The sequence below is a fragment of the Chelonoidis abingdonii genome, chromosome 1 (genome assembly GCF_003597395.2).
Source record: "Chelonoidis abingdonii isolate Lonesome George chromosome 1, CheloAbing_2.0, whole genome shotgun sequence".
NCBI classification, from domain to species: Eukaryota; Metazoa; Chordata; order Testudines; family Testudinidae; genus Chelonoidis; species Chelonoidis abingdonii.
In genome coordinates, this window is record NC_133769.1 from 229,243,275 (window position 1) to 229,260,961 (window position 17,687).

At 43.0% G+C, this 17,687-nt stretch overlaps 1 protein-coding gene across 2 annotated transcripts in view; it reads left to right on the forward strand.

Moving 5' to 3' along the window:
• Positions 1 to 17,687, forward strand: part of ADGRG2 (adhesion G protein-coupled receptor G2) — a 97,309-nt gene that overhangs the window by 47,012 nt on the left and 32,610 nt on the right. For both annotated transcript variants that reach the window (XM_075060083.1, XM_075060088.1), the window contains 9 exons: positions 1,196 to 1,266; positions 3,306 to 3,379; positions 4,742 to 4,781; positions 4,930 to 4,964; positions 6,639 to 6,733; positions 7,377 to 7,443; positions 7,921 to 8,450; positions 14,111 to 14,297; positions 14,640 to 14,796. In XM_075060083.1, coding sequence (XP_074916184.1) covers positions 1,196 to 1,266; positions 3,306 to 3,379; positions 4,742 to 4,781; positions 4,930 to 4,964; positions 6,639 to 6,733; positions 7,377 to 7,443; positions 7,921 to 8,450; positions 14,111 to 14,297; positions 14,640 to 14,796 — 1,256 coding nt within the window. The remainder of the gene's footprint in view (positions 1 to 1,195; positions 1,267 to 3,305; positions 3,380 to 4,741; positions 4,782 to 4,929; positions 4,965 to 6,638; positions 6,734 to 7,376; positions 7,444 to 7,920; positions 8,451 to 14,110; positions 14,298 to 14,639; positions 14,797 to 17,687) is intronic.

Consider the following 17,687-nt stretch of genomic DNA (forward strand, 5'->3'; position numbering starts at 1 on the left):
ATTGTGAAGTCAAAAAGGAAGATGCTATGAAAAACTGATAAGTTAAAGGACAAGGACCAGTTGGTGTATGTCCAAGAGCTCTGAATGAAATTCCTGACCATCTATTAGAAGTATAAAATGTCTCATTAAAATTAGCTACTCCAAGCAAAGTTAACAAATGTTGTACTCATTTTTTTTAAAAGGATCTAAGGGTCATCTTGGAATTGCAGACCAATAGGCTTTACCTCAGTACCAAGAACAGAGGTTGAAAGATTGATTAGAAAAATACTTATAGAACACTTAGATGAAAGCGGACAAACAACATGGTACTTCTCTAATCTACTTTGAGTGTGTCAACAAAAGAATGGATAAAGGAGTATTTGTTGGCATATATTTGGACCTTCAAAAATCAAAAAGTTTTGTTAAGGAAATTATGTAGTCATGCAGTGATAGGGAAAGTACCATCATGGATTAGACGGAAACAAAAAAACATAGCCATTCCCTTGGTACAGAGCTACCCTAAGGATGACATAGCAAGCTGTATATCGTGAGCCTTGAGTGGTGCACAGCTGATGTAGTGACTCTTGTATGACATTCCCTATAGCTAGAGCAGTCCCAGTAAATCATAACTGGTCTAAGAGCCTTTGGAGCCATTAACTGATGGTTTTAAATTACAGTAATCTAAAGGCTGCTCTAATTTACACTGATGCTGGATCAGTGCCCAGACTGCTCTATTCCCTTCAGCGACACCCCCTGACTGGTCACAAGGGGGGAATCATATAGGAGTCACTACATCATCAGTATGGCACCCGAAGATTCCCCCTAGACCAGCCTGAAATATATAGAGCAGATTAAAATTGGGGAAGCAATATAATGCTGTCCTTACGCAGATCAAGGTCTGGGTCACTGTCTGTGCAGTCTAGTTTTTCTATCTTGAAAATGATACAGGAGAAATAGGGGGAGTTCAGAGATGGGCAGCAAAAATTATTAGAGACCTGGAGAAACTAAAGATACTGGGAATATTTAGTTTAGAGAGGAAATGAATAAGCATGGCAAAAGAATACAGAATAATGAATGGTTCAGAGAAGGTAGCTTGAATACTTTGATTTATCTTCTCGCATAATACAAAACAAGTGAAATGTATAGTTCTCAAAATGGTTCTAATTCAAGCAATTAACCATGAACACTATTGTTAACTTTGTCTTTTTGTATTTAGTTTTCTACCTGGGCTATGTAAAATTTCAGTACAGTGAAACAAGCAATAATACTTCAGTAAGTGTTGAAATAGTAAGTCCTAAGAATTTTTTATCCATTACCCATTCTATCCATTTAAATTAATCTTATTCTAATATGATTTTTAAAATGTTTTGTAAATTGTTAACTCTTATATCAGAATTTGCTTCATGATCGCTAATGGTTCCTTTGGTAACATATCAGTGTACTAGAGGTCCAATGTCCATTTCAGCAAAATGTCTGCTATGTGCAGTAAACATAGAAATATCAGTTGTTTGTGTGATGCTTCTCGGGGGTGCCCAGGGCTGTGATGTACCTTGTCATGACCTGCCCTTAGTGTGAGGAAGTCTTGTATGTGCCTGTTGTGTATCAGCTCCCTTTCTCCACTGACCATGGGCAGCACAAGTGCTCCCTACGAGACTTCACAGACCCGGCTGTTAATTTATAGGTTAGCAAATGGTACACCTCAGCCCTCAAGTTTCCCTGAAGTGTCCAGCCCTGGTCCACTGCTTCCAAAGAAACAGTACACCCCAGCTTACCAGATCCACTTCAGATCACCACCACACTTAGTACAGAGCGGTTAGATAAGTTTGTAGTGAAATCAAGTATAAGTTTATTTAACAAAGCGTAGTGATTCAGGTAATAGCAAGTAGACGTATTGGAAACAAATAGTTACATATAAAATAAAATATAACACATTCTAGACTAACCAAGTATTGCTCACCCAAAGTTCCTCAATGGTTTAGAGCCAGGCTTGGATGACCCTCCTTATACGAAACAAGTGTGCTGTCAGCTTGCCTTCACAGTGAAGGATTCAGTGTGGTTTTTTGAGATATATCAGTCCTATCATTCATCTTTATTCATAAACAGGACACCCTGTTGTTTATTTATTCCTGTAGATTTCCTCTCTATATTTCACAGTCTGTTGTTTTGCCTGTGGCTCAGTATGCAAATAGACCTACACTGGGAAGTGTACAATAGGCAAATGGCCAGACAGAGATATATGTGTCTGTTACCTCCTGGCTGAAAGGAGAAATTCTGGGGTATGTCACCTCCTGGTGCGAGGGGCAGTGGGTATCATAGGCCAGGCTGTGGCCCTGCCCATGCTCCCCCCAAAGCCAACAGAGACTCAGCTCCAGCCGCAGCCTGTAGCTCAGGCTCAGCCAGCGGCTAGGAGTTGGGGCAACCAGGGGCTGCTCAAGCTGGCTGGCAGGGCTCGGGCCCACCAGTGTGACCCAGGGTGGCCAGCGGGGGTTGGACCAGCCAGGACGGTGCAGGGCAGCTCCAGTATCAGGCCAGCCAGCAGGGGTTGGGCGAGCCGGCGTGGCCCGGTGTGGCTCGGGGCCAGTCCCACCAGTGGGGGTCAGACCAGTTGGGGTGGCTTGGACCGGCATAGCTGGGGCTGGCCCAGGGGTTGGGTCAGGCTGGCCGGGGTGGCTCGGGCAGCCCGGAGATCAGGCTCGCCAGCATAGGGTGGCTAGTGGGGGTTGGGCCAGCCAGGGTGGCCTGGGGCAGCTCAGGTATTGGGCCGCTGGCAGGGGTTGGGCCAGGTGGGGATGTGGGATGCTTGGGGCTTCAGCTGCAGGGAGAAGAGGGAATCAGGCAGGTGGGGCCTCAGGCAGAAGGGATGAGGCCAGTGGGCTAGCCTCCCCAGAGGGTGGGTTCGCCTGCTGTCCATATCTGGTCACCTCCCTTAACTCCAAGACCATAAGAACATTGTTTTCAGTATAGTTATATAATTCCATAAATATTCTCCATACATAGATTTTACAATGATTATGAATACCAGTGGGTTACTGGTTTTCGGTAGACACCTCACATGCCAGCCTTTGGTGAATTATCATGCATATATCTGGCCCAGAGGATCCCTGAAAAATCCTATATATCCTCTGTGCTCTCTGCCAGTTGGCATCTAGTGGTTCCTGGGTCACAGTTGTTAAGATTTCTGTTAAAACATGTTTTACAGTGTGCTCATGATGAGTGCTTTTAACCTTTGCAATTTCAGACTGTTGGGTTGAGTAAGATGTGCATTTTTTAAAAGTTATATAAGAATTATAATTTTTAATTATTATTTGAATCTGTGTTTCTAACAGATTGATGATGTAACCAGTAGCAATAAAGTTACAAAATTAATTCCATTTACAACACCTACTCTACAAGAATCAAAGTAAGTAACGTATAATTATCATCATAAATTGACTCTTCCAATTCTGCTGAATACTGGTTGTATTTAAGATTAAGTGAGAACTGTTATGTCATCAGCAGGTTCTTCACTTCTCATTATTCCTGTATTTGTTCTAGAATGAATAATATTTAAGGAATGTATAAGGAATTTCAGTATTTTCTCACAGTATGAGTAAAATTTACATTGCTTAGACTATTCTTAGTTTTAGTTTTATTTATTGGTGTTTTGATATTTTACAAATAGTATTATTTGCTTTCTTTATTTAGATTTTTATCCTGCAGCTTCAGTGGGGCTCCACACAGATGCAGGGGTCTATCTTTGCAGGCTCAGGGCCTTAGTAAGAAAATAACGAAGTGTGTTGAAGTTGTGTGAAATTCACCATGTGTACTGGCAGGCTGATTAAAGGGGAAATAGCTGATCACTTATCTGTTGTCAGTTGTGAAATCAAATATGGGTGTTCATCAGGAAAACATGGTTGACCCAGTTTTGGTTTCATTCTGCTTAGAAAATGAAATATTATTGTGCTTATGATTGCCTACATGCATTTGTCACATTCACCGTATTCTGTTTTGGACTCTGGTGCCACTTCTTCTTTTATAATATCCCAAAGATATGTACTTTGCTTTCTTTGCAAACATCCAAAACTCTTGGTTAGGCAAAACAAAGCTGATAAGATCATTTTCCTAGCTCATTACTCTTTGACTCTCTCTGCTGTCTGTTCCTGTTTCACTGCATCAACTTCAAAGTTGGAGTGGCATAGGTTTGAGCAAAGTTGAAGTGGCAAACTATAGATTGAAATTCAGAAAAATTCCCTTGCAAGTTGGTGCGTATTCTGTAGTTGAAGGAGCCTATATGTCTCTTCTGTTCCCATGCCCTGCTTCAATTACAAGTTTGCATTGTGTTCCACATACTTGCTTGTTAGCAGAACACTAGTCAGAAATTGTCTATTGATCAACATTAAATTACTTTAAAATAAGTGAATCGATAATAAAATATGTTTATATGGGTGTGATGACAGAGGATTAAACTTAAATTCCTCTGACAATGTCAAGTAGCAAACAGGAATTACAGGGCTTCATCCAAAATGCCAACCAATTATTTTGTTAACAAATACTGTTTACTATAATGTTAGACATTTGCATCTTTAAAGTAATTATACAATTTTAAAATATGATTTTGAGTTAGCATGTTAGGAATCATTGCCAAGTAAATTTCAAAGAACATTTCAAGAAATATTATATATCTTAACATTCCTTTAGTTCCTACCATTTTAACTTCTGTGAATATCTTCTTTATAAACATAAGTAGAATCCACCATTTATAGTTAACCTTTGCTTTTTAAAGAATTTCAGAATTCAACAAAACATTGCAAGAAGAAAGTGAGGTAAGCACTTTTATTTGTGTGCTTATTTGTTATTATAGCTATTTGGAAAAATGCACTTCCTATTTATTTCTGACATTCTCAGTAGCTGATGATCAAACATGTTTTCTATTGAAAGAATATTTTACTTTTATTTTATTTTTCCTTACAGTCTTCTTTCATGGAGTGTGCTGCAGAAAACCAAAGGTCTGCCATGTTAAAGTTTTAAATAATAATTTTACCCCTAAGGTCCCTGTACTGTATTGTGTACAAAAAATAGATATGTAGTAGAACTGAAACAAACTAGCTAGGAAATCAAATATGGGGCTGATCCTGCCTCAAACGAAGTAAATAGAAACAGGATTGAGGCCCCATGTATACAGACTCAGGGACAGACAGAGAAATCCTGGATCAAATCCATTATCATTATCCATAGTCCCACTGAAGTCACCTTGGATTTACTCCAAAGTGTCAGAGAAGGGAGGAAGATTAGCTAGAGTACATCTTTAGGGACCATTGCCAATTAGTGCAGGTTAGGATAGCTGCCAGGATAGGCTAATCTGCAACACGGGGTGGGGGGGGGGTAATAGGGCAGAGGATCAAGGAACTGTAACTAGCTCCTTGAAAGCTTTGTTCCCCCGCCGCCTGCACCTTTGCTCATGCAACATAAAATGCCCACCCTTTCTCAGTGGAGAAGAGGATTTGACCAGGTCAGGAAGGAGAAAGACTAAAGGGATGGCACTGAGGATAGAACAGGACATTTCTCTTTCCCTCCACCAACCCTGATGCCCAATTTGCCAGTTTGTAGGGGGATAGCTGATCATTTTTGGTCAGCCACACATATCCCCAGCCCTGGATTATAATGTTTCTTCTCTGGGCATGGGTACCATCTTTGCTGGCACTTCATGACTTTCCAGCGTCCCTCTCTGTGAGTTATTTGTCTTGAAGTAGGGTTGCCAACTTTGGTTGGACATATTCCTGGAGATTTAATCAGATGACAGTCTTTAATTAAAGATTAATCTTTAATTTCTGGAGACTCCAGAACTATCCTGGAGGGTTGGCAACCATATCTCGAAGGTGGCATAATTTTGTTTTATGGTGTATTGTGGGCCTAGCCAGAATGCCCCTCTGCGGGATCTGGAAGGATTTTTCCCTCCAGGCAGAACTGGCTGATGTCCTGAAGGTATTTTGACTTTTTCACATCTCCTGGGAGGCCTGGACTGGGAGGAAGGACATTTGAATTGTTTCCACTGTTGCTCAGTGTGAGGTAGGGTAGTTGCTGACTGGCATGCTCCTGGGGTAATCTGATTTTGCTGGGGATTAGAAGGGAAATCTCTTAAATCTAGTGCAGATCAAAGAATTCCTAGTCTCTACCTTCATTTGCATGAGGGGAGCAACTGGTTGGATCCCACAAATGACAGCGAGGTCTGGTAGAGGCTGGCTGATTTCTTGTTTGGGGTTATGATGTAAAGCCATGACCTCTTGCACTAGCCCCTTATTTTGAGTAGTAAGATTTGGGGTACTGATCTCATCAGTATTACTTTGGTTGAACAGAAGTTTCAGCCTATCACTTAAAATCAGTCACTGTGTTTTGCCTTCATTCACCTACTTGTCTTGCTTAACTGAGTGCAGTGGAGGATTCGGCCTTAAGTCTTAGTGGGTGTCCATGGAACAAGGAGAGAGTAAACCAACACAAAGTAATACTCTTGTTTTCTCTATTTTTAAATTGAAAAGGGTAGGTTGTTAGCATAATAATAGTCCTCATATTTGAAAACAGGTTGGGAAAATGGTACCTGAATTCAGATATTGGCAGTATTTCTGTATACAGCATAGAAAGTTAAATCTGTTTCTTGTTTACAATTCATTTTCTTCTCATTGCAGTATATCAGTCTGCAAGTTTATAGTAAAGCTGGCCAAGACTGTTAATATAAGCAGTTTATTAGCACGTTTAAAAAGAGCAGACGTAGTCCAAATTGGTAAGTTGCCTTTAATATGTAATATATTTTTATTACAGTGTCCCTCTTCAGTCTAAGGATAATAATTTTAAAGATGACCTGTAAATGTTTTAACAGAAAAGAAGCAAATGTATTTTTAAAATAAAAGAGTTAATTAAAGTTAGTTGCAGGAAGATTATATGTAAAGTGTTTCTCTGCCATGTTTCTTATTTTGGATATTCAGACATGGAACGTATTTAGTGTTTGTATTTATTGGGGAGATTTTGTGTTAGAAAAACTGCTGATTATGTTTGTACAACAAATTAAGGAAGGACAGACTGCCACACTACTTGATAAGTTAAAGGTATTTTTATGGTAGTGGGTGATGCTATCTTCTTTAAAATCACAAGTCATGAAGTTGTGCATTCTACACTCCATTTGTTTGCAACACTCCAAAAGAGCCATCTCCACTGCCTGTGACAGCTTGTGCCACTCCACAAAGATGTGATGGCGTACTAATATTTATATTTATTTATTACATAATTATGAATGTGAAAAACCTTGACACAAATTATCTTAAAATGCTTTATGGAATTTAAATGGTCAAAATATGATTTTCAACAATTGTATATAATGGCTACTGGACAAATCAGAATAATGCTTTTTCATGTCTTTGTCACCATAGAACTGTGCTTCTGTTCAAATCTGCAATCTTGGCCCTCAACTGCTGAAGAGTTACAAATATTGCAATGGTAAGTATAAATAGCAAAGACTTGCTTTCCTATTTAAGGAATATTCTGATTTTTAGTCTGTGATGCATTAGCAAAAACCCCAGCCACAACATAACAATTGGGAAGGAAATCTCCATAAGTAAAACCCACTGGAATTTTCCTCTCCTTTTAGCTCTCGCACGTGGGGTTTCCCGCGTGCTATAAGGTTCAAAGTCTGGCTATCATCCACAAAGTAGGCACCCAACATAGTGTTGCTATTACAATACCTAAATTACTGGTGAGTATTTAACAAAATAGAATTCAGAATTTGCGTCCTCAAAGTGTGACAAATTAACAATATTTGTTGCCGGAGTACCACAGGCATCTGATCTGATGCACTATTTTAATGATGTCATTTAAAGGTTTCCTTTACTGAAGCCTTATTAAATGGTGTTCTTTAATATATAAACAATGCTAAGCTTGCCACAACTTTCATACCATTCTTTTATTTTTCTATAGTTATGGACAAGACACAGTTGTATGTGCTGCCCCTAGCAAAAGTGGCCCTCCAGCTTCTCCTGCTGCTTCTTCCAGTAAAATTTCTATTGACAAACCTCGTCCTGATATTCCTGCCCCCAAACAAACCACTGTTTTTTCTCCTCATCTTTCAACCAAACCCAGTACTACAAATCATCTTTTGACCAAACTTATTGCTATGCATTCCACCACACCTACAACAATTCCCCCTGTTACTCCTTCTCCTATAAACACCACTACAATTCCCCCTGCTACATCTTCTCCTACAACTACCATTACAATTCCCCCTGCTATGCCTTTCACTAAATACTTCACTACATCTCTCACCAAATCTACCACAATTTCTCTTCCTATGTCTCCAACCAAACCTGCTACTGTAGTTCCTTCTGCCATTCCTTCAACCAAACCTATAAATGTGTCTCCTGCGCCTTCCACTGAACCTACCATCCTCTCTCCTCCTGGTATTCAGTCGACCACTGATAGCCAAGCTACTGGGACCAATGGTACAACAGGTAAATATGATAAACTGATAGATTGGCATCTTTTGTCTGAGGGAGTTTTTTCCCTTCACAGAACTGAGATCTTACCTGTTTAATAAAGTTTCAAAACTGATTTAAGTAACATAGTTCTGAAAGAGCCTTGTGCTGTTAAGAGTCTTAAACCTAATAGAGTACAGTACTCTCTTTGGAACAGGTTCTGCCACCCTTACTCATGTTGACTACCGCCTTACTCTACAAGTAGACCCATTGATAACAATAGGAGTTAAAGCTCCATGTGACCTGTTTCTAGCACCACACATTGGACAGGCAAAATGCAGTAAACAAATAAGAGAGAGACAGAACTGGGCAGAAGAGTCTTGAAATAAGTTTGAATTTAAAATAAGTCTTAAGGATTTTAGAGGCTTTTATGTTCAGTGAAAAAACATAGCAAAAAAACAGAAGAGGGATGGGAGGGGGGAAAAGAGAATATAGTTGCAGGATTGAAAATAAATGTATTCTTCAGATAAATTACCAACTGCTTTCATATATTTCTCTTCTTTTTTTCCCTGAAAAGAAAGAGATTGAGAGTCATGGGAAAGAATTCTCAGTTGCTGTCATAAAAAAGAGCTTTGTGGAAACAAAGCAAAATTATCCATCAATACTAGATCCTCCTTAAAAAGTTGTAACTGGGTGAGATTATCCTCTGAGATTTTAGATATTTACATTTGTGTGTGTATGTGTGTATGTTGTCTCTGAAATCCCTACTCTCTGGATTTTATCCTACTCCCACTGAAGTCAAAAGATAAAACTTCCAGAAAATAGTTAATTAGAATGTCATTAAAGGCCAGACATATCATTGAATGTGCCTGGTCTACTGACCACTGCGCCAGCCAGAGTGACCATGGCTGATGGTATCATACCAGACATTGTAGAGAGAAGTTCCCAAATCTGACTCAGTCCTGTGAATCCATGAATCTTTGGGGTGGCCCCTCAGGCAACATCAGGTAGGATCCAGGCATATACCTCTTTGTATGTTGATGGAGAGTTTGAGAGACTGGTGTGCTGGGATATTTTTGTCCATCCTAGCGACATGGCAGAGGAGCATGCAATGCTGATTTTGAATGCAGTGAATGACTGGAGGAAGGGCAGATGTCTCACGATTATGGCATTTTGCACAAGTCAAACCACTTTACGCTCAGGATTTGGTGATGACTGTGCATATGGACTGCCTCTAGGTGCTCCAAGTCTGCCTGTAAGAGAATCCAAGTTTCTGACCTATATAGCAGTATGGCAGTACACAAGTTTGATAGATCCTGAACTTTGTCGCAGCCCAGAGATGTTTTTGCATCCATAGGCAAGGCTTGGACTTCATGTAGGAGATGGTGAGACCTATTTGTCAGAGGAGATATGGTATGCTGTGACAATCTGATCTTGGCTTGTGGCCCAGGTAGATTAACTCATTGGCGCTATCCATGGCACTTGACCCCACCTTTATTGAGGATTCTGGTGGCCCAGCTCCAAGGTTCTGGACATTGGTCTTCTGTCATGAGACATTCAACTCTATGGTGTGGGCAGCAACTTGGAAACTTTGAAGGGCAGGGTGGAAATTCTCTGGCTTCCCCACAAATAGAGCAGCATATTGGTCAATGAATGTGGCTTGACCAAACTTGATTCTGATGTTTGGAGTGGGAAATCCTAGTATTCAGTCAATAGCTCAGCAGAAGGCTGCCAGGGAGAGAACACATCTCTGCTGCACAACTGACGTGCAGAAAGCCATGAACCAATGCACACTTTCACACTAGTACCAGCATGAAGATCGTGCACTTGGAACTCCAGCTCCTTTTAGTGTGAACCTGTCAACGAGATCAAAAGCTGACCTGTGCTGAAAGTGCTGACCTGACAACCAGATCAACAGCTGACCTGTGCTGACAGTGCTGACCTGACAACCAGATCGAAAGCCATATATTGATGTCAGTATATGCCATGTGAAGTGGGTGGTTAAATTCTTGGTGAATCTCAGCTGGAGGGTAAAGGACAGTCCCATAGTGAAACCTGATTGCTGTGGAAGTCTATTAAGAAGTGGCTGCATCCTACCAAGCAGAATGTGAGCAAAGATCTTTCCAGAGACTGATAGCAGTAAGATTGGCCTGTAGTTGCCACACTCAGTGCAAGATCCTTTACCTTTGCACAGGGACACTATGGTGTAGTCTTTCCATTCTGCTGGTTCTCTCTCTGATGCCCACTTTTAAAAACAATTGGTGCAGACCAATGCACCTCTTGTCATAACCAGGACATGGGCGATCTGGCCTAGTGGGTAGGATCAGGAGACTGATCTAGTGGTCAGCACAGGAGTAGGGCCTGATAGCGGAGCAGGAGTTGGGATCCAGGAGTCATAGGTTAGAGCTGGAGTCAGAAACCAGGAGTCAAGCTGAAGGTCAGAACCAGAATCAGGAATCAGAGGTAGAGTTAGAGACTGTAGCTGGAGTCAGGGATCGGGGTCAAGCAAAGGGGCAGAGCTGAAGAACAGAGGCAGGGTCAGAAGCAGGGAATTGAGAGTGGGGTCTGTTATAGCAGCATCCCAGGTACTGAAGGGTTGCACAGACATCTTTCTGGAATTTCCTTTATGCTTAAATTGTGAGTCTGGACCAATCAGAGGCAATGGAGAAGTGTAGCCAATCAAGTTTTCTGCGGAAAGCACTTCTTTTTGTGCTTAGTCTCCTGGGCTTTATAGTACATTGATCGTGGTTCTGCTATGATTGCTGGATGGGTGGTGTTGTAGCAGAGGCCACCCAAAGCTCTGCAGATCAAGATGCTATCTTCTGGATCCTTATGCCTCTGCTCAGCTGTGCCTGATGTAAAGACCATTGAATTCAATGGAAAGATTCTCTTTACATTGATACAAGAAAAATAGAAGAGTAAAAATAGACAAATGTCAGCGTTACACTTTTTATGGAATCAATATGTTTTGAATTTGGCATTTTAAAATAGGGATGCATCTGTCACAGCGTGGCCCAGTACTACACTGTGCAGATGCCAGTCTGTTGTGAGTGGACCTAAATTCTGGATCTCAAGTGCTGGGCAGGGACTACTCACTGTTTCTTGCTCTGAGACTCTAAGGCACATACATAGGCTCCATCCTCTTAACTGAGCCCTTCTTGGGATGTGGGACTCCACAGTCCAGGTGCTCCAGACCCTGTTCCAGACTAGTTCCCAAGTTGCTTATACACACTCCCCCAGAATCCCACCTAAACTGTGGGAACTGTGGCCTCTTAGTTTAACCTCTTCAAGGACAACGTGTCAGGAAAGCAGAGAACACAGACTTAGACAAGGAATTTTTTAATTACTGTCACTTTACTCTTAACAAGCACAAGAGAGTTACAGATCTTTTCAAAATAGCATCCTCCCCTTGAGTAGTCTCACTGCTCCAGTGAGTTTGAGGTTTGTCAGCCCTTCAGACTAGGCAGAGTGCCTCCTGCCATCTTTCTCTCCAGCCAGTCCTCCTTACATGTAGGGCAGCCAAGATTATACCATAACTATAAATATTTTACCTGTTAATGCATATTTTCTAAAAATAGCTCTCAATTTAACGATATAAAATTAGAATTAGCAGGCTGAAAATTAGAGACTAGTTTAAACAAAACAGCATCCATTAACACCGGTGCTGAATTTTCATCTTCTTTATATATGTGAATAGTATAATTCCACAATGATTTAATTAGTGATGAATGTCCACCTTCTGGGCTAGGCTTGCTGTGTGAAAACAAGCTGGGTGAGGTAATATCTTTAATTGGACCACCTTCTGTTGGAAAAAGATACAAGCTTTTGAGCTTACACAGAGCTGCCCTTCTGACCTGAGGAAGAACTCTGTGTAAGCTCAGAAGCTTGTCTCTTTGTCCAAGAGAAGTTGTTCCAATAAACAATATTTTCTCATCCGCCTCGTCTCTCTAATATCTTCGGCAGGTCTTCAATGACTCAGCCAGCTGTGTCACACATGGTGGAATAGAAAAAAACTCTTTCAGGGTATACAGTCTTTAAATTGTCCTGGCCCTGGTATGGGACATACCCCCTGGGCTTCCTCCCCAAAGACATTGTTTTCCTGGAGCCCCCCTGATCTCAGTACTTGCTTAGTCCTCATAGCCAGCCAGGAGCTTCTTCCTATTTCCCCCATTCCCTGCCACACTGAGCTGTCCATGGTCCTGCTGCTCTTCCAGCCAGCTAGGAAAATGGTTAGATCTCTTCCCACTCCAGGCAGCAACTGATTGTTCTGTTTCTGCTGCTGCTCTTTATATGGCCCTCCTGGGCTCTGACTGGCAACTCCAGCAGCCCCTCTGACTGGCTGCTTCCCCTGCAGCCATTGTAGGCTGCTTAGAGGACTTCTCTTCTGGTCTTTTCTGGGGCTGGGTGAGGCAGGACTATGCAGCCTCCAGCAGGGGTCTCCAGATGTAGTCCACCCCTTCACAGTAACCCACCAGTAAGTGTGTGTTATGAGTCTGCCTCTGTGCCAGTCTGCAGAGAATAGGAATCTGTTATAGCCTTAGCTCTGGAGCGTAGTCTTTTTAATTCAATCCTTAATAACTCATGCTTTTAATTCTGTAGGTCTATGGGTTCAATCCCTGGTATATCAGCCTAGATCAGTGATCTCCAACCTTTGTACACCCAAGATCACTTTCTGAATTTAAGGGCAACCCAGAATCTACCCTGCCCCTTCCCTGAGGCCCTGCCCCTTTCCCAAAACCCCACGCCGCTCACTCCATCCCCCCTTTTCTCTGTCACTCACTCTCCCCCACGCTCACTCACTTTCACTGGGTTGGCCTAGGGGATTGGGGTTCAGGAGGGGCTGCAGGCTCTGGGCTGGGGCTGAGGGATTCACGATGTAGGAGGAGGCTCCGAGCTGAGCCTGGGGCAAGGGGGTTGAGGTGCAGGAGGGGGTGTGGAGTGCTGGCTTTGGGAGGGGGCTCAGGGCTGGGGCAGGGGCTTGGGATGCAGGATGGAGTATGGGGTGCTAGCTTCAGGAGGGGGCTGGGGGTTGGGGCATGGTCTCCAACCAGGGGGCACTTACTTTGGGTGGCTCCCAATTGTCAGTGCAGCGAGGCTAAGGCAGGCTCCCTGCCTGCTCCAGCCCCACTCCAGCACGTTGGCACTTCCTTCCCATCACGAGCCAGGCCACCATCCCACCCTGCCAGCCAGTAGTGCATCACATGGCCACGACGCTCCTGGAAGGGACCAATGCACTCTTGTGGCCCCTGGAGAGGTCATATGGCTCTGCACACTGCCCCTCTCTGCAGGCATTGCCCCCACAGCTCCCATTAGCCACAGCTCCCCATTCCTGGCCAATGGGAGCTGCAGGGGTGGTGCTTCTGGGCAGGAGCAGCGTGAAGAGACCCCTGCCCCCCTCTGCCCTGTGGGGCTGCTGGGACATGCTGGCCGCTTCTGGGAGTGGCTTGGGGCCACAGCAGGCAAGGAGCCTGCCTTAGCAGCAGGCAGCCCCACTATGCTGCCGTGGCTAGACATCATGATCGACTGGGAGAGTCTCCAGGATTGACCAGTTGATTGCAGTCAACAGGTTGGTGACCACTGGCCTAAATGGTAGCCATCATATAATGGCTCATTTTTCTCCTCAGGTTTATTCCCTTTGACATACACAATATTCTGATGGTTTTAAATTAATGTACACTATTTTTCTTCTGTCATAGGAAACATTTTGGATAATCCATCAAATATCACACATACCACAATTAATCCCTCTGAAGTTGACAGCATAATATCCAAAATGGAAAGTGCTCTGTCAGCCCAGAAAATAGAGCCAAAAGTTGCAAGAGAGATGGTCAACACAATTAGCAATCTCCTAAATGTTCCATTACTATCCTCAGTGTCTAAAAGGTATGCATTTTTGTAAACAGATGAACTGAATGTTGTGTTTGTCATCTTGGTAAAGTGATACACTAAAGGTAGCTCCTCAAATGATGGGCAAACTATCAGCCTGCACTTTTTTTCCTCACCCAAACTGAAATTTTATATCGAGACATGATTCTTATTCCACTGGGTTTACACTGATGTAACTCCGTGGCCTTCAGTGGAGTTCCTTCTTATTTACATTGGCATAAGAGAGATCAGAGAAAAGCTCTGATTGTTTTCAGAATATGCTTGGTTTGCTGTTTCACAACCTGCTTGAAAATGAAGCGATAGGCGCATTGTAATACTAAGCATATTTTGTCTTAACAGAATAATAAAAATAGTGGATGCCATTGGCTTAAAACTGAACTTTTCAACAGAATCCATTAATTTTACCTCCCCGGCCTTGGCTCTAGCAGTCACCAAAGTCCACAGCAGCAACTTCAGCAAAATGTCATTCGCTGTCCAAGATTCATCAGATCTTCAGGTAAAGCCACCTATGATTTTAATCCTTAAAAATTTAAATGCAGACTCTTTGTGGATAAAGTGCATTTGTTATATTGAAAAATAGAGAGAGAGATTTAATCAAGAGAATCTGAAATTCAGATCTGCCATAGGATATTTGTTAGGCGTGTCTTCTGTAATCAGAGGGTCTTTATTAACTATTTTGCTTTTGAAGTCTTCAGAAGATTTTTTTTTATTCTTCCACTCAGACTTATAGGAGAAAAATTCTATATCGATAAGAAGAGTGCAAGCTACTGTCCTAGCAGAAGCTGATATTTCACTAACAAGCTGTTCGTAAGGGAATAGCCAGAACACTAGAAGGATTTGGCAAAACATCTCCCTACTCCAGCAGCCTAAAATCATGAATAGTTTTATCACCCACCCTCAGAGAATTGAAGAATTTCAAGGAGTTTTGCCAGATGGCCTCACCTGTCAGAAGTGGTATTAGAATTACATTGGCGGACTGGAAAAGAGCTATTAAGTTGCTTAATTGATGGATTTCATATATATTTGCCACTCGCAGCCAGTTGGCCTTGCCAAGAAACAAGTGTTTGGAAAGGTTTAATACCACTTTCTCACTTAAAAGTCTTTCCACCCCCTGATTTTGGGATAATTCTAAAGGGCACACTACAAACCTTTAAAGCTTTTCTGTGAGAGATCAAAAGTTCTCAACAAATATTACAGCACTGTTTGTCTTCCCAGGCAAGTTGGTAACACAGTCTGATTTGCACAATAAAGGTACTTGTATCCTTCTAGAATATTATAAATAATGTAAAATAATCGCAAGATCTAAGTTCTGTTTTGTTTTCCTAAGAATGTGTGAAGTATAAGTATGTGGTGAGACTAGGAAGGAGGTAGTAGTGGAAGCTTGACATTTGCTACTCTTGGAGGAATTCTGTACCACTGTGCATGCACAGAATTCATGTGTCCCCCTAGATTTTTTTGCTTCCCCACAGAAAATGATGGGGAAGCAAAGGGAAGCTGCTAGAGTGGTCATGAGCTCCTCCTCAGCAGTGCAGGTGCATCATTTCGACTGCCTGGAGCAGTGGGTGGAGAGGTAAATCACCAGAAAGGGGGGCAGAGCTGGGATGCCCCAGTGAGTAGTTTCTACCCTGCACTGGGCTCAGCTGCTAGTCCAGGCTGGGCTGGGGAGGATGGGACTTCCTCTTTCTCTGCAAGGAGTGGCCAAGGCTGCATCAGACCCACCCCCAGCTGCAGGAAGCTCTGTACCCCCTCCTGCTTCCTGGCCTGATGCTCCTCAGCCACGGAGGAAGGGGACACTGTACAGGGAGCTGTTCCCGTCTGCCCAACCCCTGTGCATCCAGAGCACCTCTGCACCCAGACTACCCCTGCTGAGTCCCCCATACTCGAATTCCCAGCCTGATGGGACCCATCCCCCTGCACCTGGACCACTCTGACAGGACCTCCACACCCAGATCCCCAACCCACCGAGCCCCAAGCAGCTGCACCCAGATCCCCACCCCACCAAGCCTTACTTCCCCAGCACCTGGACTCTCTCACCAAACTCCATCCCCCCCACTCCCTGCTGTGCCTGAACAACTTTCACTTGGATCTCCCCTGCACAGTCCCATTCCCCCTTCTTCTGGAACCCTTAATGAGCCCCTGTGCATCCAGACCCACTCCACACCCGGACCACCCACCAAGCCATCTGCACCCAGATTGCCCCACACAGAACCCTCTCACCCTACATTAAGCCCCTCCACACTTAGATTATGCCAGGCTGAGCCTGCCTGCCCCACACCTAGGTCAGGGGCCAAGGCTGGGCAATGTGAGATTTTGTCCCTCTCGCTTGCTATCTTGATGCACCTGGCACAGAGGGGCAGGGCCCCAGGATGTTTCTGGGGCAGGCTCAGCCCTTGCACTGTGTCAGGGTCAGGTGCAGCCTCACTACCCAGTCCGTGTCCAGGGAGTGAGGGAGCACTGCAGGGTGATCTCCCACCTCTGTGCAGCCAGTGGCCTGTGCTCCCCACTGCCATGCTGGAGCCTGCATATCTCTTTATGGACAATAAAATATGCAAATTTTAGAATATTGTATGAATAATTCTTAATTTTTTGGCACAGAATTCCCTCAGGAGTAATATGCTAAGTAAATCTCATGATGTACTATAAGGGACTGGTAATGAGATATGCAGAGCTTTTCAACAAATTTGTATCTAGTCTGGATTAGAGTGATGGAAATGCCTTCATAAACTTAACTGGGGTTTCGGTGCTAACAGCCTGAGAGGTGAGAGCCTGGGTTCTGGAGTTTGAATTACCCTTGCACACTTAGAAGTTATCCCTCCCTGACCTCCAGGGCAGGACTGATGAACATTGTTAGGGCACAGCTGGGAAGCTTGTGCTGCTGTTTCTCAGCTGTGACTGTTCTTTTGATCATACATATGACTTCTGTCTTGAGTTCTGAGAGTCTCTAACACCTTTCATGAGCTCTAAACTATTACTCTTTTTTTAAGTTGTACAACTACAGTATCTTAGCGATACTAGTTACCTCAGAAGGCTAACGAGACTAAAACATACTTAATCGTAAAGGTATACCCCAAAAGTTTAGCTAAAAGTTAACATCCTGTTCATATGATGTTATATCTCTAAGGTCTTGAGAAAACTGAACTACAGTTTATCTGGTTTATCTGCTAGAATGAATGACGTCACCAGTACTATAAACAAGGAAATAAAGATAAGCAGTTTAAAATGGAATAATTATTTCAAACCTTTTGTGATACAGCATGGCCAGAGGGCAGCATAAGAGTGTTAGCAGGGGGCCTTATTCCCTGCCAAGGGAGGAAGGTTTGCTTTAGATTAACTAGAACAGCTGTGGCCAATTAGAGCACCTGACTCCAATTAGAGCACCTGACTCCA